Genomic DNA, 26,542 nt, shown 5'->3' with positions numbered 1-26,542 from the left:
TGTCTTGTATTTTAAATTTTTTTTAAAAAAAAAGTTATGACCTATTTCATCATGGTGGTTTATGCTAAAATGAGTGGAAAATCGAATCATTACATATGATAAAATATGACGATTATTTTTTAAAAAACGGAGAGAGTTGATTAATGTATAGAGATTTAAGGGTGAAGAAATTGTGAGTGTAAAGATTTTAGGGTGGTCTCACTTTCTAATTCAGGCTGATTGGATGTACATTACTTATGTACGCACGGTATACACACATGGACATGGACCCCAAGGTAGACTCGTAAATGTACTCCTTGGACAAGGTTTTTGATTAGCGCACTTTCGCGCTACCGAAAAAGTTGTGGAGGAAAAAGAGCGTGCATAATACTATAGTGTAACACAATATTGTACTGTATGCAGTCGTACTCATCATAAGGGGGAAGTATCCCGACGCACAGGACACACAAAATGCATGAGGTCCCCATAGCTTTAGCCCATGGCATATACTTATGATGTGGGTCATACCTTCGTTTTTTCATAAACATAACTTTCATAAATAGCATACATGGCTAAACAATATTTCATAAACCTCAATAGAATATGCTAATATAGTGTGCATGACATAACATATGTATAAAGACATCATGAATCATACAATATGAATGTAATCACAAGATACATAACATAACATCATATATATGTCTCATGGGATCTCACGTAACATAATAAAGATTTAGTTAGAACATAACATAACACCATACACATCAAACAATCACAAGTACGATAGGTGTAAGAGACATAGAACACACGTCGTTCATACTTCATACAATTCATCTAACCAATCCAATAGTAAAGTCACATAATTGGTTTACCTAAGCAGTCACTAAATTTTCTAAGTTGCTATTGGTTTGATCCTACACAAGTTTTGTTTAGAAATTGACTCCCAACCACATTAAGGGTAGATTCTACCCACGGAGGTTAAATCTAAAGTCATATTATTGTTAAACAAAAAAGTTGTGAACTAAAAAATTAAATATTCAAATTCTATCACATATATAGTCCAACTAAAATCAAATCATTTTATTATGGGCTAGACAAACTAAAAGGGTTTATAATACTATCTTGAAATAAGATTTTTGAATTCTCTACCATATATTTAATTATGTTCTCTCTCTTACATTTTTATTCTCTATATATTCCCAACAACAGCTACATCCAAAAACACGTTGGATATGACCCACTATCGAAATATATCGATACAACAACAAAGAGAATAGAAAAGAGATTCTTTTTAGTTGTTTTTTTTTATTTGTTTGGGTGTATTTGGACAGTGGGTCATATCCAACGTCAAACCGTCACAAACCCATAATCATGCCTCTCTCTCCTACTTCTCTCCCTATTCGGTGTCTTATTCTCCCCATCAAACTCCCTCTCCCTCTCCTTCCCTCTGACCTCCCATTCTGTCTCCTCCCAAGAAGCCTCCCTTTCCCTCTCCTCCAAAACCAAATCCCATGGGAAGCTCCCCTTCCAGTACTCCAACGCCCTTGTGGTGTCTGTTCCCATTGGATCGCCGCCGCAGCAGATGGACATGGTCGTAGACACCGGCAGCCAACTGTCCTGGATTCAATGCCACGGCAAAGTAAGGAGAAAATCAGTGAAGCCCATGATTAATTGGTTTGACCCTTATCTCTCCTCCTCTTTCTCTTTCCTTCCCTGTAACACCACTCTGTGCAGACCCCGAATTCCCGATTTTACCCTTCCTACTTCTTGTGACCCAACTCGCCACTGCCACTACTCCTACTTCTACGCGGATGGGACCCTGGCCGAGGGTAATCTCGTCACTGAAAAATTCACCTTCTCCAGTTCCTTAACTACCCGCTCCCTCCTTCTGGGCTGCGCTACGGCCTCCACCCAAAACAGGGGTATGTTGGGAATGAATACTGGACGCCTCTCCTTCATCTCCCAGGCCAAAATATCCAAGTTTTCCTATTGCGTTCCGGATCGGACCGGGTCGGATCTAACCGGCTTGTTCTACCTTGGAGACAATCCCAACTCCGCTAAATTCAAATACGTCAACATGTTGACTTTCCCCAAAAGTCGACGCTCCCCGAATCTTGACAAGTTGGCCTACACCCTCCCGATGAAGGGGATAAGAATAGGCAACAACAAACTCAACATCTCGCCGGCCGTTTTCAAACCGGACCCATCTGGCGCCGGTCAGACCATGATCGACTCCGGCTCGGATTTGACGTATTTGGTAGATGAGGCCTACAGCAAGGTCAGAGCAGAGATGGTGAGATTAGTGGGGCCCATGATGAAGAAAGGATATGAATACGCCGCCGTCGCCGACATGTGTTTCGACGGCGCAGTGGCGGCCGTGGTGGGTCGGAGGATCGGCGACATGTGGTTCCAGTTTGAGAATGGGGTGGAGATATTGGTAGGGAAAGGGGAAGGGTTATTGACGGAAGTGGAGAAAGGGGTGAAGTGCGTGGGGATCGGACGGTCAGATAGACTTGTGACTGAGAGTAATATAATCGGGAACGTTCATCAGCAGAATATGTGGGTGGAGTACGATCTGAGCAATAAGAGAATTGGGTTTGGTGTTGCTAAGTGTAGTGGATTGAAGGCATGATCATGGACGGTGGAGATTCGTACTATTCTTTTGTGTATCTATTTATATTACCAGATTTTGTTCAAATAAAACAAAATTTGTTGTAATATCAATATTTTATAAAATTTAACTTTTATCTTAAAACATAGTCATGAAATTAGAATTACAATGTTTCGAAAACATCTTTAAAACGACACAACAAAAGACTAAATAAAATGAATAAGAGTTAAAGTTAAAAACATCCTATTCTAGCCTACATCTTTAAACGACACAACAAAAGACTAAAAAAATGAATAAGAGTTTAAAGTTGAAAACATCCTATTCTAAGTCTAAGAAACCACTATCCTACGCATGTGTCATGGTCTCGAGTTGCGATGTCATCGTCAGCCGCATAAGAATACCTTGCCTTAGCCTAAAAAATGTATTTTAAAATGTAGTAGCGCATGGCTTGAGTATTTCAAAATGTAGTAGCACATGACTTGAGTATTTCAAAATGTAGTAGCACATTGCTTGAGTATTTCAAAATGTAGTATCACATGGCTTGAGTATTTCAAAATATAGTATCACATGGCTTGATTTCATCGCTTGAGTATTTCAAAATGTAGTACTACATGGCTTGAATATTTCCATTAAAAGAAATACTCAGTAAGTGGCCCATGGCTTGAGTATTTCAAAATATATGGCTTGAATATTTCAAAATGTAGTAGCACATGGCTTGAGTATTTCAAAATATAGTAGCACATGAGTATTTCAAAATGTAGGAGCAAATGGCTTGAGTATTTCAAAATGTAGTAGCACATGGCTTGAGCATTAAAAAATACTCAGTAAGTGACCCCACTATTGGGGTTAAACGCAACAATCAATGATGGGACCTATCATTTCGTTTCGTCGTAGGTGCAGTCCTTATGGGTAATCGTGGACATGTACCATATACTCTACTCATACGTGCGAGTATGGACTCACCAGCTAGTTCGCACACCGCTGAGCTACTTTCCTTATCCGGTGGGCATACTCTAGAAGCCCCTTATGTCGGGACCCGTTAAAACTAGAACCGTCACGGTAGCGCTATGCAAAGCATAACGATCGTTGTCCTGCCATTGGATGCCACTTTCCTTATCCGGTGGGCATACTCTAAGAGTCCCTTATGCCGAGACCCGTTAAAACTAGAATCGTCATGGCAGCGCTATGCAAAGCATAACGACCGTTGTCCTGCCATGGATGTACGTATCCGTACCCTCGTGATGGGATAGGGGTATCCCCTCAGATGCATGAACACACATAATGCATGAGGTCCCCCGTACTTCTACACTTATCGTTAATGATCATAACCCCCTGTCACGTTCCATGCAATGTCATTCTCATTTTCAATTCACATTTCATACATATTTCTATCGGGGTTATGATTCCAAACAGTTTACCGTGTTTCATGTCATACAATTCATGTTGTATACACACAATTTAAGAGACCTAACATAACGTTCTATACTTTTAACATAATATTTCATCATATACACATCATACCATGACATATTGCATCACAATTTATCATATCATAAACAAGTCATAACATAAATCGTAGTCATATCGTTTTCTAACTTATCATAGCCTTAACGTTCTTATACCTATCAAAGACATATCATTACGTGAATGTACCGCAGTCATATCATCACAGGAACGTAACCTAATGCTATCGTTCTATCAATCCTAACGCTATCATTCTATCAATCTATCACAAATCTATCTCTTTCTGCTAGCCTAACCGTATTCTTCCATCCATCTTTCTTATCCATATCACTCCGAATTAATCAAAGGTCCAACTGATCCCCCGTCTGTATTGTAAATATGCGGTTACAAATAATCCAGCCAAAGTAATAGGACTTAGACCTAATACGATTCCAAATAAAAAAACTTCAATCATTTCAATTTAGTTGAACGAGGAAAAGGAGAGGTAATATCTATCCTTAAAATATTAATCGGTATTGCCCATGAATCTCAATGACCAAGAATTGGAAATTGAATTGACAAGGTAAAGAACTCTAGAATATATAGAATATATGGAATACCACATAAACGTTTTTTTTTTTTTTAATTGTACATTCAATTAATTTCAATTTCTACTAGTAGCCTAATCGTATTCTTCCATCCATCTCTCTTATCCATATCACTTTGGTATGTAACTTAACCTTAACGTTTCATGAACGTATTTTACTCCTATCGTTATATTTCATTTTGTGCATCCTTCTCGTATCCTATCTCAAACATATCATTGAACCCATCGTACCAAAATTATTATTAAACAATTCAAATATTATAACCTATACATACAAATAAGAAGCATGTCGATCCACCGACAATTCACGATATCAATATATATGACAAGTGCAGAACCATAGGGCACGTGTCAACAGCAAATATAATCATGCCGATAGTAAGGTCACTTACCTGACTAGGTTAAGTCGTTGTCACGAATATATCTTTAATGAAGATTCCGTCTTTTGAAAACAGAGTCAATCTATATGAGCTCATGACATTAGTTTCAGGTTTGAACTCTACAACATTATTTCTCTAATTTACATAGGTACATTGTTAAAAGTCTTGAAATGTTATATATCTATAATTATATTTTTATTAAAAATCTTATTTTTCATAGTTACTGTTGTATAGAAAGTGTTGTTTTTCGATAATCAGCCAGAGAATTTCCGTGAGAGGAAATCGTCGACGGGAGGTTGTTGGAAGAAAAATAAAATGCGTAAAATAAAAGAGAGAGAATGACTGAAATTTTAACTGCTCAAAATGAGGTTATTCAATATTCTGAACAAATCCTAAAATGGTGGAGAGTGGCCAACTAAATTTGATCGTGTGAAAAACTGAAAAACTCATTTTTATGTAATAGAAAGAAGATACAGCTATGTGAATCTAAATAAGGAAAAACTGAAAAACTCATTTTTATGTAACAGAAAGGTAGATACAGCTATTTCAAGTTATTCTATTTTACTACTCTCTGTATTTACCTTTCCCTTTATATTTAGTTTGTGGTTTTTAATTCCCTAATTTCTCCTTTTTTATCTGTTTGCCTTTTAATTATGTTCTCATGTATTCAAAATTTCTAGTGATCTCTCTTTCCAAATCTTTTCTTATCTCAGTGATTCCTATTCAGAAGTTTTTTTGGTCATTCTATCTTTAATTTATTCATTTCGCTACTGATAAAAACTTAATCTAATATTACTAATCTGACCTGATTTACTAAATGATTGACATTTAGTTTCTAAATCAAAGCTAGACCATTGTAATAATTGAATGAGGATCTAACTAAAATTCGTTGTGATTTCTAAAAAACTAGGATAAAATAAAATGAAATTTAATATATACCTTATTGCTCAGATATATCTTTCCCGTGAATCTCCAATAAATCTCAAATGGGTAATAAATCTCAAATGGGTAAAGGTGGAGGTTAGTGGATGGTTTATTTATTTATTATTATTATTTTAACTAATTATTATTATTATTATTATTATTTTGGGCTATTACATTATATCCCTCTAAAAGAAACTTTTGTCCGGGAAAGTGTTCTAATCTTAGATAACTCGAGTCCTTATTCTAAGGGTTCTTTGTTAAGTCTTGAAGTTCAACTCAAGAAAAATTCTTAACAAATATACTCTAATCCATATGAGTCATAAACATTTATTTGCATGCATAAAACTTTCTTAAGCCTATCACTTCGTATTCTTAAAATCTTTGATTTTTTATAACGTGTCTTGACGGATAGCTATGTATTTTAAATCTTAATTCATACTCTAAAATTTTTATAATTCCCTAAAGTCAAATTATATAAGACCTATTTATGATATTGAGTCTTCTAGGATCTTGAAAACGTCATAGAATTTTCATAAGGGTCTTTTGGTCATTTACCCCCCCCAAACCTTGGTTTAGTTCTTCCACATATTCTAATGGCCTTGTAACTTTGTGTAATCCCTTTACACCATGACATAAGGCTCTCATCAAATTTCATGTCATTTAGAAGTCACTTGGTAAAAGAACTAGCGGTACATAATTATAGGGGCATTTTAGTCATTTTACACCTATTCTTGGTTTAGCCCGTTATCATAACCTAGTGGTCACCAAATTTCGTACATAACATTATCATGTCATATTGAGTCTTTTCTAAAATTTCATGGGCAACATAATTCATTTAAGGTTTGTGGCTTAGGCACTTCATTGAAATAAATGTTAGTGTGTACAATAAGGTTGGAAAACTTACATAATTCCTCACTTTTTTTTTCTTTTTTTCTTTTTTTTCACTATGATTCCATCTACTGGATCAATAGTTTTACTAGTTTCTGATTTACATTGTTCTCCAAATCAGATTCTCTACGGTTAGCTAAAGGTTCACTAATTAACTTGTTTGTCCATACATCCTCAAAATCTCATTTTAAAATACGGGATTTCAACCTACACAAGAAAATTGTTGATAAAACTCCAAAATGGCACTTTCTTTTGATCCAAATTTTTTTCTCTCCTTATCATTAAAGAAAGACAAAAAAATTTCAGGGTAGAAACCTTCTCGAGAATTTCTCTTAAGATTCGAACTCATAGCTGATGATAGAACTAAAATAGATATTTTTTTGTTTCCTACTCACACATGTTCATATCTTTGCTTCTCAATTAATCTCTAATTCTAATCCTCCTCCCCAATAAGATATTACGATGCTGGTATAGACCGAAATTTCGTTATAGTCCAATTCTGACCGACAATAGATACCGGGGTTTTGCAATATTTGACTAATCACTATTTGGTATATAGTCCATTTACTATAGAAATTCCCAAAGAAGTCATTAGAGGAATATTTCTAATTAAAATTGTTCCTTCTCTATATTTTTAATAATTAAAAAAAGAAAAAAAAAAGATTTGTTTTCCTTTCCTCATTATTGTTTGTATTTGTATTGTTTGTAAGTGTCCACTTGATTTGGTTCATCATTAATGTCTCATATTTGCAGATGAATTCCATATACAAATTTGCCTATTTTCCCACAAAATCAAGAAATTTGTAATATTTTTCTCTTTCGACTACCTACCCCAATTATAGTAAATTTTTGGAGTCAAAATCATGACATGAGTTAAAAACTTCACCCTAACCCAATGCAAATTGAATGCACTAGAAATCATATGGATCTATAAACGACTTACCGTATTTGATTTGTGGCCAAGCTCTAGTTTGAGATTTTGGTAACTTCCACGGTAAACATTGTCAAATAGGCTTTTCTTTTGGTATACCTTATCTAGTACAACCCCAAAACTAATGTTTCTATAACCATAATGGAAAGACGTCACAACCCTTTTAACGCCTTTGTAATATCAAGAATGGGCTTAACAAAATTCCCTTCTAAAAATTGGTATTATATAAGCATGGTGGATATCCTCAGATGCCATAAAATTTGGGATACTTTAAAATCAAACTTAAAATGATAGTCTTGAAACTTTAACTATGTAATACCTTTTAACCAGGTTGACATTGCTAGGAAAAATTTATCGGTCATTTCCTACAGCAATTTGTTTATGTCGAGCTTCCTGAGTGCATTCGTGTACCTGAAGGAGGATTACCACAAAACTTCTAGTTGATTTAGAGACAATGTCTCACCCTAATCCTCATGTATCCCCACCCAAGTTCATCTTAAATCATGGTTTCTTAAATTTAAGGTATCTTGACAATCTCAGTCCATATACCTCTAAAATTTTGGCCATATCGTAATGTCTCATCCAAACTGTGGCTCGATACTTTTAAATCATCTCACTTTCATAATTGCGGTTGTATTACTTTTTTGTTTTTTTTTTTTTTTTTAATTTTCAACTCGTATTAAGGCAGGAAAGTTTTCTACATCTCAGTACTTCCAAAGCTCAGCTTCCATTAAAGGCATTTTTGTCATTCGCCAATCAATCAATTAAGTATAAACGTTTAAACTTTTATGTCTTCACTCAAACTTTTTTTTTTTTTTTTGATACTTTAATTTCATCTTTACATACTTCAAAGTTATAAAATTTTCTTTCAGACACTACCACTTTTAATATCTATAGTATACTATAAGATATTAACATCTATCAAGCTTCTTAGGTCATTTTATTTCATCTAAAACTACTTACTCTTCAGAATACATTGGTACATCATTTCCATCTCTATGATCATAAGACTGTGTAGTTTATCTATGTTCGAGACGTCTAACTAAAACATATGATCTTGCTTAGAAAAATCATTTTCACGCATACACTAACATTTAGTAGCTTACTAAAACTATAGCTACTCATTCACATCATCAATCTTAGTAAATCTAAACATCATCAATACAACAATTTACATTCACATTCCAGGCAAGATAAAACATAACATATTCCACGTTCTAATAAATAAGAATTAAGCCAACAATAATGCAGTAAATTATAATACAATCAATAGTGTAAAACTCCAATTATGAGTTATATTTTATAATGACCAAGCAATAACAACATACACAATCAACGACATTTCATTTTTTTTTTATCTTAAGCAAGACATACCTAACGGAGACGGGGCATCAACGGTGGGACCATGGAACATGTCAAGCCTACATCGTAGGCTAGTCTACAAGATCTATAACCTAGAGCTCTGATACCAACTGTAACGACCCGAAATTTTGTACTTAATTTAAGGTCACTACTATATACGTACCATAAACATTGAAAGCGGAAGACTTTATTTAAATTCCATAAAACATAACCTTTATCTTAAAACACAGCCATGGACTTAGTGTTTCGAAAACTTCTTTAAAACGACACAACAAAAGACTAAATAAAATAGATAAGAGTTTAAGTTAAAAAAAAATCCTATTCTAGCCTTCTAAGAAAATAAATACCACTATCCTATGCATGTGCCATGGTCTCGAGTTGCGATGTCGTCGTCAGCCGTACAGGAATACCTTGCCTTAACCTGAAAAATGTAGTAGCACATGGCTTCACTATTTAAAGAAATACTCAGTAAGTGACCCCACTATTGAGGTTAAACGCAACAATCACATGCAATGAAATGATGGGACCTATCGTTTCGTTTCGTTTCGTTTTCCCTACGGTGCAGTCCTAACGGGTAATCGTGGACGTGTACCATATACTCTACACACAGCCCATACGTGCGAGTATGGGCTCACCAACTAGTTCGCACGCCGATGGGCCACTTTCCTTATCCGGTGGGCATACTCTAGGAGCCCTTTATGTCGGGACCCATTAAAACTAGAACCGTCACAACAGCGCTATGCAAAGCATAACGATCGTTGTCCTGCCATTGGATGTACGCATCTGTACCCTCGTGATGGGATAGGGGTATCCCCCCAGATGCATGAACACACATAATGCATGAGGTCTCCCGTACTTCTACACTTATCATTAATGATCATAACCCCCCTGTCACGTTCCATGCTTCATGTCATTCTCATTTTCAATTCACATTTCATACATATTTCTATCGAGGTTATGATTCCAGACAGTTTACCGTGTTTCATGTCATACAATTCATATTGTATACACACAATTTAAGAGACCTAACATAATGTTCTATGCTTTTAACATAACATTTCATCATATACACATCATACCATAACATATTACATCACAATGCATCATAACATCAGCAAGTTATAACGTAAATCATAGTCATATCGTTTTCTAACTTATCATAGCCTTAACGTTCTTATACCTATCAAAGACATATCATTACGTGAACGTACCTCAGTCATATCATCACAAGAACGTAACCTAATACTATCGTTCTATCATTCCTAACGCTATCATTCTATTAATCTATCACAAACCTATCTCTTTCTACCCGTAGCCTAACCGTATTCTTCCATTCATCTCTCTTATCCATATCACTATGATATGTAACCTAACCTTAACGTTTCATGAACATATTTTACTCCTATCGTTACATTTCGTTTTGTGCATTCTTCTCGTATCCTATCTCAAACATATCATTGAACACATCGTACCGTAATTATTATCAAACAATTCACATATTATAACCTATACATAACAAATAAGAAGCATATCGATCCACAGACAATTCACAAATATCAATATATATGACAAGTGCAGAACCACGGGGCACGTGTCAATAACAAATATAACTATGCCGATAGTAAGGTCACTTACCTGGCTAGCTTAAGTCGTTATCACGAATATATCTTTAATGAATGTTCGATTTCGTCCTTGAAAACCGAGTCAACCTATATGAGCCCATGACATTAGTTTCAGGTTTGAACTCTACAACATTATTTCTCTAATTTACATTGGTTCATTGTTAAAAGTCTGTTATATATCTATAATTATATTTGTATTAAAAATCTTATTTTTCAGTTTCCTGTTATAGGAGCTATTTCAAGTTATTCTGGACTTTACTACTCTGTATTTACTTTTCCCTCTATATTTAGTTGTGGTTTTTAATTCCCTCATCTTCTTTTTTTATCTGTTGAGTTTTAATTTTGTTCTCATGTATTCCAAATTTCTAGTAATCTCTGTTGCTTCTTTTTTTTGTTATCTGTTGTGTTTTAATTATGTTCTCATATATTCCAAATTTCTAGTGATCTCTCTTTCCAAATCTTTCCTTATCTCAGTATTTCCTATTCAAAAGTTTTCTTGGTCATTCTATCTTTAATCTATTCATTTGGCTACTAATAAAAACTTAATATGATATTACTAATCTGATATTATTAACGTGATTTACTAGAATCGTATAAATGATTGACATTTAGTTTCTAAATCAAAGCTAGACCATTGTAATAATACAATGAAGATCTGACTATTGTGATTTCTAAAAAAAATAGGATAAAAGAAAATGAAATTTAATATATACCTTATTGATCAAATCTATCTTCACGTGAATCTCGGATGAATCTCAAATGGGTAAAGGTCATTCTCATTTTTTTTTTTTTTCTCAAGTAAATCTGACTGTTATTGTTTTTATGTTTATTTGTACAGTAATTGTTACTTTCTAGAGTAAGGATGGGTTGAAGAGCGACAATTGTGGGAAGGGATGAGAGGTTCGTGGTGAGAGGTGGAGAAGTTACCTCTTCGCTTAGAGTTAGAGTTACGGAGAAGTTACGTGAGTGCATTCCCCCTCCTAAGGCACCTATTTCCTGTAGGGGTCAACCCACTAGAATATGTGAGTGATGAGGCTCTCCTGAATGCACCCCCCAGTTGATCATCCATGCGCAACGCATTGCGGCTCAGGGGGCTACCAGGTGGTGAGCTCAAGGCAGGTTCCCTTCTCCAGCCTGATGATCAGGAGGGTGGGCGAGGGGAAAATGTTAGAAAAATTTGATTAGGTCAAAATAGTGACTGCGAGGGGAGGAAGTGTTAGAAAAAAATTTTATTAGGTCAAAATAGTAAGTATTTTTAGGTATTTAGTTTAAATATTTGTTTATTATATTTTGGATAACTGCATTGAATATTGTCCAACAAACTGTTTATCAATGACCTAAGAATATGAGCTTTTGAATATTGTCCAACATATTGTTTATCAATGACAGAAGAATATGAACTTTGTACTTATGATCATCCCCAATTGAATTATAATCAAATTTTTTTGGGTCGTTTACCAATGTCAGCAGTTGTTGATTATACAAATAGAACAATTCTGAATTCGCCTCAAATTGAAGTCTAAAATAAGTAAACCGTTGATTAAAGAGTAATTGGAGATTACTAAGTTTCTTTTTTGAGATTTGTTTCTTAGTTTCTATTTATGGTTATTTGTAAAGTATAAAACTATGGTTATTTGTAAAGCTATAAAAGCTTATTCAATAATACCATCACTTCAATTGTTTAGGTTTCTGGCTTAGTTATTCTTCTATCAAAACCTAACTAATCAATTAGTCACTTCAATTGCTTATGTTTCTGGCTTAATTATTCTTCTATCAAAACTTAACAAAACAATTGGTATTAGAGGTGCAATTTTTTAGTGATCAAATAGAGAGAGTATGAGTGAAGACAAAATTTTAGCGAAGATCTCTCACTTCGATGGTCACTATGATCATTGGAGTGAGCTGATGGAAAATTTACTAAGAGCAAAGGGTTTATGAAGTGTGTTTGTAAGGATTCGAATTTTTGTTTTATTTATTTTAGATTTCATGCTGAGATTTTTATTTTTGCTATCAAAATGAAAAGATATTATGCTAGCATTTTTCGCTGGAAAATGTGCAATTTCGAGAAAGGTGCGATTTCTAATAACATTTATTCTCACCGGAAAATGTGCTATTTCTAATAGCATTTATTCTCACCGAAAAAAGTGTTATTTCTAATAGCATTTATTCTTGTGCGATTTCTAACAAGGAAGTTACTTAAAGGAAAAGTCAATAAAGACCTTTTATATTCCTCTATTCAACTCTCCTCCTTATTTGGAAAACGACTTTTGCTCTCCAAAATTGACACGCTCGTACGGAAAAATCGAGTGTTAGCCAGGAAAACGAGTGGGTGGTTCGCTGGGTAGTTTTCATGCTCGGTGAGTTCTCGAAATCGATTGTGTTGTTGTTTTGGAGGAAGAGTCGAGTGGAAGTTAACATCAACGTCGGAATTGTTGCGTCAAAGAAGGAAAACCGTCAAAACGAAGGGATTGCGTCATCGGCGTCGGCAGCGGCAGCGGCACATCAGATTAGGGTTTTCGTGAGGGTTCAAGCGAAGAAGACGCAAAGTCGGGTCGGGTTTCAGCCTCTGAACCGGCCCACGAAACGAACGCGGGCCCTGTGCGTTTCGGCCCAACATGGACGGGCGCTGCAGCCTTGGTCTCGACTCGGCTTGACGTGTACAGCAGCTCAGCTCCATCAATACCCGCGGCTCGGCTCCGTCAAATCCGGCAGCTCAGCTTGGCGGCTTAGTTGGTCGGCTCGGAAGCTCGGCTTGGTGACTCGGTATCACTATAATATATCGATTTCTAAGTTTTCGACCCTTCCAAAGCCTGCCCTTAGTTTTACCATCCATCCGAGGTTAGTATAGTTCCTAAACGTTAAAGACATATTAGGTCGGAGGTTTATTTTGATAAATAGCATGAGGTTTAGCTAGGGTATGTTATGAAAGGTTCTTAAGTTTTTATATGGTTATCATAGGACGTATTTAACCGCTGGGATTAGCTCGTTGTGAGTGACTTCAACCAAGACCATCGAAGTAAGTGACCTTACTGTTGGAATTAGCTTACTACGTGTTGTATGATGGTGCATGCCCTGTGGCCCCTGCATGCACCATATTTATGTGATATGGTTATGTGATGTATAGATTGTGTTGACTGTAGATTGTGTATGTTATATGATGTATGAATTATGTTGATTGTTGATTGTTTATGTTATGTGAAGTTATGAATGAGATGTTAGTATTATATGCAATGAATATGTTGATCGATCTCATAGATTCACGTAGAATTATCGAGTCCTATCATGGGATGTTTATGCAACTGGAATGTACTTTCATGTTATGTAGTATGTCATGTAATGTAGGTCATGTGAGATGTCATGTAATGTAAGAAACGTATATGCGATGTTAGTACTACTTATGTAATGCCATGTTAGATATGTCAAGGGACCTCATGCATATATGTATGTCACGTGTATCGGGATTCTTCCCTTTTATGATACGATAGAATGAATTACGATATTTATATTCGCCATGATATCATGCGGGTCATTTTCTGTTCTGTAGTGTCCGACAACGTGTAACACGTGTGCCCGACCAAGTCAGGCCTAGGGGGTTTGTATACGAGCCCGTCTGGTGGGTCCATGTATGCGTACATGGGCCGTGTGTGAAGGAGTACCACGCATCCAACTCTACCTGGAATAGAAAAGCATCCAAGGCCATGTAAAGTTTATGAAAAGTTAGGTCCCGCTCATATGTTGCATGTGTTTGCATTCCTAATCTTAACAGTGGGGTGACTTACTGAGTATTTCATAAAATACTTAAGCCACGTGCTACCTACATTTTTCAGGTAAAGGCAAGACGCCAATGTACGGTTGACGGCGGAGCTGAGGACACCATGGAAGTTGGAGATGGGATATTTGTAGGAGTTTACGTTTATTGGACTGTTTTAAGTTATAGTATTAAGTATTGCTTTATTTAGATTTATTTTTTTTGAATTCGGTTATTGAAGGCTTTTTTTTTTTTCTTTTAAGATAGGTTGTTTTGGATTTATGAATTTTTATGGAAGACTTTGTTTTGTTTCCAAGGTTATTTATGATGAGCTCCGCGTAATGATATGTATGCACGGGTGACGTCACTAATTAGGTTTAGAAAATTGGGGGCGTTACAGTGGTGGAGATTGGTATCTCAGAACTAGAGGAACAATGCTGACTAAGGCACAAAAGGGCCACCTTGATGATGCTAGACCCTAAGATCACCAAGTAAAACATTACCTTTTCTAGGCAATTGATCGTACTGTTTTTGAACAAATCTTGGATCGTCGCACAACCAAGATTGTTTAGGACTCAATGAAAGAAAATTTGGTGGAAACCAAAAAGGGAAGAAATCTCTTCTTAATGCATTAAGGAGAGAATTTGAGATCCTAGAGATTAAGAATGATGAAAGTATCACAAATTATTTTGTAAGAGTGATGATAATCTCTAACAAGATAGAAGCAATGGAGAAGATATGCTAGACAAGAAAATTGTATAAAAAATTTTACGTACCCTGACTGAAAAATTTACTTATGTAGTAGTATCTTTGAGGAATTCAAGATAACATGTCCATTGATAAATTACAAAGTTCATTAGTGGTGCATGAACAAAAATTTCGAAGATCTAGCATTAATGGAGAGAAGCAAGTTCTAAAAGTCGAAGGACGAACGAAAATAAGTAACAAAGGAAGAGGAACTTACAGGGGTAAAGGACGCAGAAGATGATGAACTTACAAGGGCAGAGGACACGGAAGAGGAAGATCAACTTTCAATAAAGCAACTGTTGAATGTTGTAGGTGTCATGACTTAGGTCATTTTCAATATGGATGTCCAAAGATGAATAACGAATTGAATTATGCAGAGCTGGAAGAAGAGGATGAAATGTTGTTAATGACTCATATGAAAAGACATGAAGCAAAAATGAGTGATACTTGGTTCTTAGATTCTAGTTGCTCAAACCATAAGTGTGTAAGTGAAGGTATATTTTCAAGTTTAGAAAAGACATTTTTCCACATTGTTAAACTTAGAAATAATACAACTATGAAAGTTATGGGAAAGGGTGTAGTGAACTTAACTTTGCATGGGGTTCGTTGCACTATTAGTAATGTGTATTGGGTACCTGAGCTCAAAACTAATCTCTTGAGAGTTGGACAATTACAAGAAAAAGGACTATCAGTGTTGTTTAAAAATGGTGTATGTAGCATTTATCATCCACAAAAAGGAAAAATAACAGAGTCAATTATAAGCACAAATTGATTGTTTATTTTGCGTACTAAACCATCTACTACAACAAATGGAGGAAGATGCCTCCAAGTTTCAAATACGGATCAGTAAACACTTTGGCACCATCGTTATGGTCATCTCGGCTACAAAGGCTTATGCACATCGAAACACAAAAACATGGTGAAAGGTCTGCCGCAAATTGTAACTCCAAACACCACCTGTGAGGCATGTATGAAAGGCAAGCAACATGAGACTCCATTTCCAAAAATGGGTAAATGGAGAGCAATGGAAAAATTGGGTCTTGTTCATACAAATCTATGTGGTCCAATTTCACAAGCTTCAAGTGGCCAGAAAAAGTACTTGTACTATGTAGATGATTTTTCAAGGAAGGCATAGAGTTATTTTCTTGTACAAAAATTAAAAACATTTTATCATTTCATGTTTCAAAACAATGGTAGAAAAGGAAATTAGAATGCCAATAAAATGGTTAAGGACAGTTATAAGAGGAGAATTCAACTCTGCAGAAGTCATCGATTTATGCAAAAAGCATAGAGTGGTCGAACAAAATGGAGTGGCCGAACCCACAACAATTGACTTCAGCCTATACCCCACAACAAAATGGAGTGGACGAACGCAAAAATCGTGATGAACTTGGTAAAAGAGCTACATGACATAGAAGAAAGTGCCTAAAAATTTCTGACCTAAAGCAGTCAGGATGATCTTAGATAAATCCCTATTTTACCTTAAAAGTCATCCCTATTTTTAGTTACTATTTTTTGGGATGTACACGAGTAGATTGACTTTAATTAAGTCGCTACTCCTTTCCGTTTTTAGGGTATAATTGTTATTTAAATATCCAATTCTATGAGAATAAAATCATCCGTCTTTAGCGCAGAATCTGAAATACTGTCTCTCTCTTTGTTTTTCTGTTATTTTATTCTTTCAAGATTTTCCTTCGGCTTTTTTCCTCATCAACGATTTCCTCTGATTTTCTTAGTCAAAAAACGACAGACGATTCAAATACTATACAAAAACTATACAAGAAAGAGATGGTGCACGGTTTGCCGGCAATCGAAGGCGTGAACAGGTTGTGCAACGGGTGTCTCATCGGCAAGTAAAGGCGCACCCCCTTTCCGTCTCAGGCATCCTATATCGTCGATGAGCCATTAGAGCTCGTGCACGACGATATCTGTTGGCCCATCAAACCAGCGGCTGAGGCGATTAAGTGCATTCAAGCACGAGCGGAGGCCAAATGCGGGAAGAAGATGCGAGTGCTACACACGAATCGAGGCAGAGAATTCTCCTCGACGAGTTTCAGTAAGTACTACAACAAGCTTGGCATGAAGCGGCACCTAACGGTGCGCTACTCCCTCCAACAAAACGGGACGGTGGAGCACCAAAATCAGACTATCGTCAGGACAACAAGGTCATTGCTGATGACGACCAAGATGCCTGGGAGGTTCTGGGGAGAGGCGGTAATGACGGCCATCTACCTCCTCAATTGGTCACCAACGCGAAGCCTCGACGAGAAGACGCCACATGAGGCCTGATACAACAAGAAGTCAGCGGTACATCATCTTCGAGTGTTCAACTATGTCGCATACATGAAGGTTGTGCGTCCCCGCCTCGCCAAGCTCGATCCCGGGGGTTGAAGGTCATCTTCATCGACTACAAACCCGGTAGCAAGGCGTACAGGCTCTATGATCTTGCGGGGGGGTGAGCTCACGTGCCGCGCGATGTCATCTTCAACGAGAGAACCTTCTAGTAGTGGAACGACGTGACCGAGGTGGACCAAAACCTAATCAATTCACGGTGGAGTACCTCTTATCGAGCTGAAAGAAGAAGCAAAGCAACGAGAACCATCACCGCTGCCAGTAGCTACACAGGGCAGGCCTATGCCAACCCCAACCACAACTCCAGCTGCACCCCTTGAACCAGTGGAGTTCGCAACACCACGTACTGCGGATTCAACGCTGGATGCTGATCACGATGATGATTTGGTGGCCAGGTACTAGAGGATGGAAGACCTAATAGGAGGAGGTGAACCACCTAGACTAGCGGCACGCGGGCTCGAAGTAGAGGTGACCAAACTGCTGTTAGATAAAACCTGGGTTTTTTCAGTTGTTTCTTATTTAGATTCACACGATTTCAGAATACCTCTGTTTGACCATTTGACAAAACACGTCGAATCGATCACCAAAGTTTTAGACGGCAATTTTGTAGGGAGTGGCACAGATTTAGTTGGCCACTCTTCAGCCACTTTTAGGATAGTTTATATTTAAACAGAAAATCTGTTCAGAATATCGAATAACCTGATTTTGAACACAGTCAAAATTTCAGTCATTCTCTCTCTTTTATTTTACTCATTTTATTTTTCTTCTAACAACCTCACGTCGATGATTTCCTCTCACCGAATTTCTCTGGCTGATTATCGAAAAACAACAAGTGGTATCATAGCCAAGTTGAAGCCATCGGTGTATATCATTGCGGAGGAGCCAACCTATCAACAAACAAGTTGAATAAAATGAAAAGTGTAAAAACACACTCATCGTGGGGTCCATCTCAGGCAGGCTCACTCACTCCTCCACACCACGAAGAGGCCAACGCCGTGATGAAGAGAGTTGGCATCTCTTTCCACCAAGCGCATCGTGCAATCGGGTCGGTGTGCAGCGAGTGCAGGAATCCAACATCAAGCAACTGCGGAAGGAGCTCTCAGAGATCCACTTTAAGGACGGCGAATCCGTCGATGACGTCGATGATTTTTAAAAATACCATTTCAGCTATTGACAAGGAGGGTCGTCTACTCCTCACTGAGGAGGAATGGCTTGCACGCCTAAAGCTCCTCGATAACACCGGCGAGAGCAACGGGTCCTCCTTCAACTGCAAAGACGGTAAGAAGCCATGGATGTCCCACGGGCGCACGCGCGGGAAAGATGGGAATCAAAAGGAGTCGACCAATGGCAGACCGATATGCTCGAACTGTGGGAAGAGAGGACACCTGAGCAGGAACTGAAAGGCTAAAAATATATCTTCTTTCGATAGAAAGAGAATGAACGTTAATTTGATCTTGATCCTTGTAGAGTGAAAAAGGGACTGCACTGCATCCGCACGAACCTCCTGATAATATCCATAAATGACTTGTTTTTGGTAAGAGATGGACATTACTATATGTAAATTCGGGTGCATGGTACACATCAGTACTCCAATGCATTTCTCCCTCTGAGTCAGAATAAATATGTTTTCGAACCCTCTCTTTTAAATTAAGAGTGTATGTTCCCGCGCGAATCTCAGCAATCACTTGTTCTGATTCTACATATTGATCGTTTTGAACTAAAAGTAAACTTTTGGGTGGAATAGTGACGTTATGTATAATATCCTCACTCTCAATAGTCAGATACAAGTCTATATAACATAAAAACGCAGGATGCCCATGACGTGTACGTGTGGGATGAACCAAATCCTCATTGAATTTTATTTTTCCATTAGAAGGAGCTCGTATATGTTCTGCAGTCCCCCCTGTGAATACTCCGCCGGTATGAAAAGTTCTTAATGTTAGTTGAGTACCCGGTTCTCCAATAGATTGACCCGCAATAATACCTACGGCTTCTCCCAATTCGACCAGGTCCCCGTGAGTAGGACTTCGTCCATAACATAATCGGCAGATCCAAGATGTACTCCTACAAGTAAAGGGTTGTATTGGTTGTGTTTGAAAGGTTATGAATCGATTGATAAGTCCAATACCAATATCTTGATTTCGTATGCCAATGCATCGCGGGCCCATATATATATCGTCCGCTAATACACGACCAATTAATGTTTGGATAAAAATTCTTTCCGGAATCTATCTTATTTTTAGGACTCACTGAAATCCCTCGGATGGTTCCACAATCGGTTCTACGTACAACAATGTGTTGAACGACTTCAGCAAGTCTGCGTGTAAGATATCCAGCATCCGATGTTCGTACAGCAGTATCCACAACTCCTTTACGCGCTCCGTAGCAAGAAATTATATATTCCGTTAAGGACAGCCCCTCACGTAAATTGCTTTGAATGGGTAAATCAATCATTTGTCCTTGTGGATCGGATATTAATCCTCTCATACCTACTAATTGGTATACTTGAGATGCATTTCCTCGAGCTCCCGAAAAAGACATTATATGGACTGGATTAAAAGGGTCAGTCNACACGACCAATTAATGTTTGGATAAAAATTCTTTCCGGAATCATCTTATTTTCAGGACTCACTGAAATCCCTCGGATGGTTCCACAATCGGTTCTACGTACAACAATGTGTTGAACGACTTCAACAAGTCTGCGTGTAAGATATCCAGCATCCGATGTTCGTACAGCAGTATCCACAACTCCTTTACGCGCTCCGTAGCAAGAAATTATATATTCCGTTAAGGACAGCCCCTCACGTAAATTGCTTTGAATGGGTAAATCAATCATTTGTCCTTGTGGATCGGACATTAATCCTCTCATACCTACTAATTGGTGTACTTGAGATGCATTTCCTCGAGCTCCCGAAAAAGACATTATATGGACTGGATTAAAAGGGTCAGTCATCCTAAAATTAGGATTCATTTCTTGTCGCAAATATTCACTTGTAGCATACCATATCTCAATGGACTGGCGTAATTTTTCTACTACGTGTATGTTTCCATAATGATGGTGTTTTTCCAAAATCAAACTTTGTTGTTCAACATCTTGGACTAGCCATCCCTTAGAAGGGATTGTTAAAAGATCATCAAAAGCTTAGGAACAAGGAGAAGGCCGAAAAGGCCCATGTGGCTCAATCCGAGGAGGACGAGCCAGCTCTCTTCATGGTAAGTGCATGTGTCCCCATTGTCGATTCCAAGTCCACGGAGATGGAGGTAATCGACGACGATGTTGAACTCGAGAAAGAGCTCCAACTGGGCGTAGCAAAGGTGGCACCAGCTAGGGAGCCAATTCAACTGGAGGAGGAGCGAGTGTTCGCTCAGATAGGCGAGCGAGACGAGCAACACAAGCACCGGCGATAGATCCTAGACACAGGGACAACAAACCATATGACCAGGGCTAGATCGAAGGACGCGGCACCATCCTGTCCGCCAGCAAGGGAGGCGAGCATCGCAAGCTGACCGACGTCTACTTCATCCCGAGGCTCAAGGCTAACCTTGTGAGCCGGAGTCAACTCGATGAGACAGGCTGCTTCATTTCCATCGAGCGCGGACTACTCAAAAAGTGTGATAATCAACGACGGCTGCTCACGCAGGCAAGGCGCACGACAAACCGTCTTTACATCCTGGAGTTAGAGATAGAGCAACCCGTCAGTCTCTCGGCCAAGACCGAAGAGGTATCTTGGAGGTGGCACTCAAGGTACGGGCACTTAAACTTTCTTGCTCTAGAAAAGCTACAGAAGGAGGAGTTGGTGCACGGTTTGCCAGCAATCAAAGGCGTGAACAAGCTGTGCGACGGGTGCCTCATCGACAAACAGAGGCGCACACCCTTTCCGTCTCGAACATCCTACCGAGCCGATGAGCCGTTAGAGCTTGTACACGGCGATATCTGCGGGCACGTCAAGCCGGCGACCCCAGGCGGCAAGAGTCTCTTCCTCCTGTTAGTCGATGACAAAAGCCGCTTCATGTGGCTGACCCTACTGCAAGCGAAAAATGAGGCGGTAGAGGCGGTTAAGTGCATTAAAGCGCGAGCGGAGGCCGAATGTAAGAAGAAGATGCGAGTGCTGTGCACAGACCGAGGTAGAGAGTTCACCTCGACAAGTTTCGTTAAGTACTATGACGAGATCGGCATACAACGGCACCTAACGGCGCCCTACTCCCCCCAACAGAACGGAGTGGTGGAGCGCCAAAATCAGACCATCGTCGGGACAACGAGGTCATTGTTGGAGACGGTCGGGATGCCTGGGAGATTCTGGGGAGAGGCAGTAATGACGGCCGTCTATCTCCTCAATCGGTCACCAACCCTAAGCCTTGACGGGAAGACGCCATATGAGGCCTGGTACAACAAAAAACCAGCAGTACATCATTTTCCGTGTGTTTGGCTGCGTCGCATACATGAAGGTAACACGTTCCCACCTCGCCAAGCTCGCTCCCAGGGGGCTGAAGGTCGTCTTCATCGGCTATGAACCCGGGAGCAAGGCGTAAAGACTATATGATCCTATAGGGGGGCGAGCTCACGTGTCTCGCGACGTCGTCTTCGACGAAAGCACCTTCTGGCAGTGGAATGACGTGATCGAGGCAGACCATAATCCAAATCAATTCACGGTGAAGTACCTCATCACCAAGCCGGAAGGAGGAGCCCAGCATCAGCAGCCGTCACCGCCGCCAGCAGGTGCAACCCCTAAACCAGTGGAATTCGCAACACCACGGACTGCGGATTCGACGCTGGATGCCGATCACGATACTAATCTGGAGGCAAGGTACCGAAGGATGGACGGCCTAGTAGGAGGAGGTGAACCACCTAGACTGACAGCGCGCGAGCTCGAAGAAGTGGTCGAACTACATGCCATCAGTGCAGATGAACCGAACACCTTCGCCGAAGCAGAAAAGAACCCGTGCTGGCTGAAGGCAATTCAGGAGAAGATGACATCCATCACCGAGAACCAGACGTGGAGTCTGGAGGATATGCCACCGGGACACCAAGCCATAGGGCTCAAATGGGTCTTCAAACTAAAGCGCAACGAAAAAAGAGAAGTTGTGAAGCACAAGGCCAGTCTGGTGGCGAAGGGCTACGTCCAGAAGCAAGGAGTGGACTTCTCAGAGGTATTTGCGCCAATGGCAAGGTTAGAATCCATTCGTTTCTTGCTGGCAATTGCGGCACATTACTCTTGGGAGGTTCACCATATGGACGTAAAGTCTGTTTTCCTTAACGGAGAGCTGAAGAAGACCGTCTATGTCTGACAACCACCTGACTTCTTGGACAACGACAACTCCAATAAAGTACTGCGCCTGCACAAGGCACTCTACGGGCTTCGACAAGCTCCACGAGCCTGGAATGCGAAGCTCGACAGCACCTTACTGTCACTGAAATTCAAACATTGCGCCTCTGAGCATGGCATGTACACGCACAGCCATGGCAAGAAGCGACTGATCGTGGGAGTGTACGTCGACGACCTCATAATCACTAGAGGTGACGTGGAAGTCTCGAAAGGTTCAAGAAGGAGATGTCAAAAAACTTCAAGATGAGCGATCTCGGCGTGCTCAGCTACTATCTCGGCATCGAAGTGCAACAGAATTCTACCAGCATCTTCATCTGCCAAAGTGCATACGCAAAGAAGCTGCTGGACACAACTGGGCTTGTGGACAGTAATCCTACAAGGACGTCAATGGAGGCTCGACTCCAACTAAGGAAGGTTGGCACTACGACGACAGTCGACTCCACCAATTACCGCAACGTTGTCGGGAGTCTGCGCTATCTGGTAAACTCTCGTTCTGATCTTGCTTATTCTGTTGGATATGTGAGTCGGTTTATGGAAGCACCTAGGGAGGAGCATCTAGTGGTTGTCAAGCGCATCCTGAGCTATGTAGCCGGAACAAGAGGTTGGGGTGTAAGATACTGCGCAGGGAGCGGAAAGGAGAAACTCAAGCTGGTCGGCTATAGTGATAGTGACATGGCCGGTGACGTTGATGATCGTAAGAGCACTAGCGGAATGATCTACTTTCTATCAGGCAACGCAATCTGCTGGCAATCAACAAAACAGAAGGTAGTTGCTTTGTCTTCTTGCGAAGCAGAATACATCGCCGCTTCGGTGGCAGCAACACAAGGGATCTGGCTTGCGCGACTAATGGAAGAACTCATCGGGAGAGAAAGTGATCCACCAATGCTATACGTAGACAACAAAGTTACGATCTCCCTGATCAAAAATCCAGTTTTGCACGAACGGAGCAAGCACATAGAAATCAGATTTCACTACATTCGAGAATGTGCAGATCGAGGGCTCATCAAGATTGATTACATCCGAACAGAGGAACAACTTGGAGACATTTTCACCAAGTCCCTGGCGCGGGTGAAATTTGAAGAACTACGCTCAAAGATTGGAGTTCAAATAATAAGGTAGATATACCACAGGTTTTAGGAGGAGATTGTTAGATAAAACCTGGGTTTTTTCAGTTGTTCCTTATTTAGATTCACACGATTTCAGAATACCTCCGTTTGACCATTTGACAAAACACGTCGAATGGATCACCAAAGTTTTAAACGGCAATTTTGTAGGGAGTGGCACAGATTTAGTTGGCCATTCTTCAGCCATTTTTAGGATAGTTTATATTTAAATAGGAAATCTGTTCAGAATATCGAATAACCTGATTTTGAACGCAGTCAAAATTTCAGTCATTCTCTCTCTTTTATTTTACGCATTTTATTTTTCTTCTATCAACCTCCTGTCGACGATTTCCTCTCACCGAATTTCTCTGGCTGATTATAGAAAAACAACAACTGCATGCTATCAACACAAATGAACCGAACTCCTTCGCCAAAGTAGAAAGGAACCCGTGCTGGCTGAAGGCAATGCAGAAGGAGATGACATCCATCACTGAGAACAAGACGTGGAATCTAGAGGACATGCCGCCAGGACACAGAGCCATAGGGCTCAAATGGGTATTCAAACTGAAGTGTAACGAAGAGGGAGAAGTTGTGAAGCACAAGGTCCATCGGGTGGCAAAGGGCTACGTCTAGAAGCAGGGAGTGGACTTCGAAGAGGTATTAGCACCGGTGGCAAGGTTGGAATTTGTCCGTCTATTGCTGGCGATCGCGGCACATCATTCCTGGGAGGTCCACCACATGGACGTGAAGTCTGCTTTTCTCAACGGAGAGCTGAAGGAGATCGTCTACGTCTGACAACCACCTGGCTTTCTGGACAATGACAACTCCAACAAGGTACTGCGCCTGCACAAGGCACTCTAGGGGCTTCGGCAAGCACCACGAGCCTGGAATGCGAAGCTCGACAGTACCCTTCTGCCGTTGAAGTTCAAGCGTTGTGCCTCTGAGCATGGCATGTACACGCACGGCCACGACAAGTAGCGACTGATCGTGGGAGTGTATGTCGACGACCTCTAATCACTGGAGGCGACATGGAAGTTCTTAAGAGATTCAAGAGGAAGATTTCAAAGAACTTCAAGGTGCGTACGCAAAAAATCTGTTGGACACAGCTGGGCTAGCGAACAGTAACCCTACAAGGACGCCAATGGAGACCCAACTCTAGCTAAGAAAGGTCAGCACTACGACGATAGTCGACTTCACCAATTACCACAACATTGTTGGGAGCCTGTGCTATCTGGTAAACACACACCTTGACCTTGCTTATTCCGTTGGATACGTGAGTAGGTTTATGGAAGCACCTAAGGGGGAGCATCTAGTGGCTGTCAAGCGCATCCTACACTATGTAGTCGGAACCAGAGGCTAGGGTATGAGATACTGCGTAGGGAGAGGAGAGGAGAAGCTTGAGTTGGTCGATTATAGTGATAGTGACATGGTCGGTGATGTTGATGATTGTAAGAGCACGCGCGGGATGATTTACTTACTCTCAGGCGGCATGATCTGCTGACAATCAACTAAGCAAAAGATAGTTGTTTTACCTTCTTGCGAAGCAGAGTACATTGCTTCTTCGATGACAGCAACACAGGGGGTCTGGCTTGAGCGATTGATGGAAGAACTCATCGGAAGAGATGGCTATCCACCAATGCTATACGTGGACAATAAAGCTATGATCTCCTTGATCAAAAATCCAGTTTTGCATGACCGAAGCAAGCACATAGAAATCAGATTCCACTACATCCGGGAATTTGCATATCGGGGGCTCATCAAGATTGATTTCATCTGAACAGAGGAACAACTTGGAGACATCTTCACCAAATCTCTAGCGCGGGTGAAATTTGAAGAACTTCGCTCGAAAATCGGACTTCAAGCAATAAGGTAGATATATAACACAAGGCTTTAGTAGGAGATTGTTATATAAATCCCTATTTTAGGCTAAAAGTCATTCCTCCTATTTTTTTAGTTACTATTGTTTCCAGTGGATTGACTCTAATTAAGTCGCCACCCCTTTCCATTTTTAGAATATAATTGTTATTTAAATATTTCAATCCAATGAGAAATAAAACCATCAGGTCTTCAGCGCAGAATATGAAATACTCTCTCATTGTTTTACCGTTATTTTCTTCTTCCAAGATTTTCCTTCGGTTTTTTTCCTCGTCAACGATTTCCTCTAATTTGCTCAGTCAAAAATAACAAACGATTCACATTTTGAATCAATCACCCACCCTTGTAGTAAAAGACATGACACTAGAAGAGGCTTGGAGTGAAGTGAAACCATTAGTAGATTATTTCAGAGTTTTTGGATGTGTGGGACATGTCCATATTCCAGATGCCAAGAGAAGCAAATTGAAGATAAAAATGTAATATGTGTTTTATTTGGAGTCAGTAGCAAATCCAAAGACTACAAAATGTTTGATCCAACTACAAATAAAATTATAGTAAGTTGTAATGTAGCTTTCGAGGAAGATCGTGAATGGGATTGAAAATTTTTTGGAGGTGAAATAAAATTGGACGGGGGGGGGGGGGG

General features: G+C 39.6%; 1 protein-coding gene and 1 long non-coding RNA gene across 2 annotated transcripts; both read left to right on the top strand.

Annotated features, from left to right (window-relative positions):
* Positions 1 to 1,363: 1,363 nt before the first annotated feature.
* On the top strand, positions 1,364 to 2,662 carry LOC111471416 (aspartic proteinase PCS1-like; the record flags this gene model as incomplete). The annotated part of the gene is made up of 1 exon (XM_023117136.1): positions 1,364 to 2,662. A coding segment is annotated over one exon (1,251 nt), but the record flags the coding sequence as incomplete, so codon positions are not given.
* A 10,368-nt stretch (positions 2,663 to 13,030) lies between these two features.
* Positions 13,031 to 14,732, top strand: LOC111471412. The gene is made up of 3 exons (XR_002715197.1): positions 13,031 to 13,588; positions 13,709 to 13,766; positions 14,578 to 14,732. It is a non-coding gene; the product is annotated as an uncharacterized LOC111471412 (long non-coding RNA).
* The last annotated feature ends 11,810 nt before the right edge of the window (positions 14,733 to 26,542 follow it).

Source organism: Cucurbita maxima, unplaced genomic scaffold (assembly GCF_002738345.1).
Source record: "Cucurbita maxima cultivar Rimu unplaced genomic scaffold, Cmax_1.0 Cma_Scf00052, whole genome shotgun sequence".
NCBI classification, from domain to species: Eukaryota; Viridiplantae; Streptophyta; class Magnoliopsida; order Cucurbitales; family Cucurbitaceae; genus Cucurbita; species Cucurbita maxima.
This window is presented reverse-complemented; position numbering and strand designations above follow the sequence as displayed.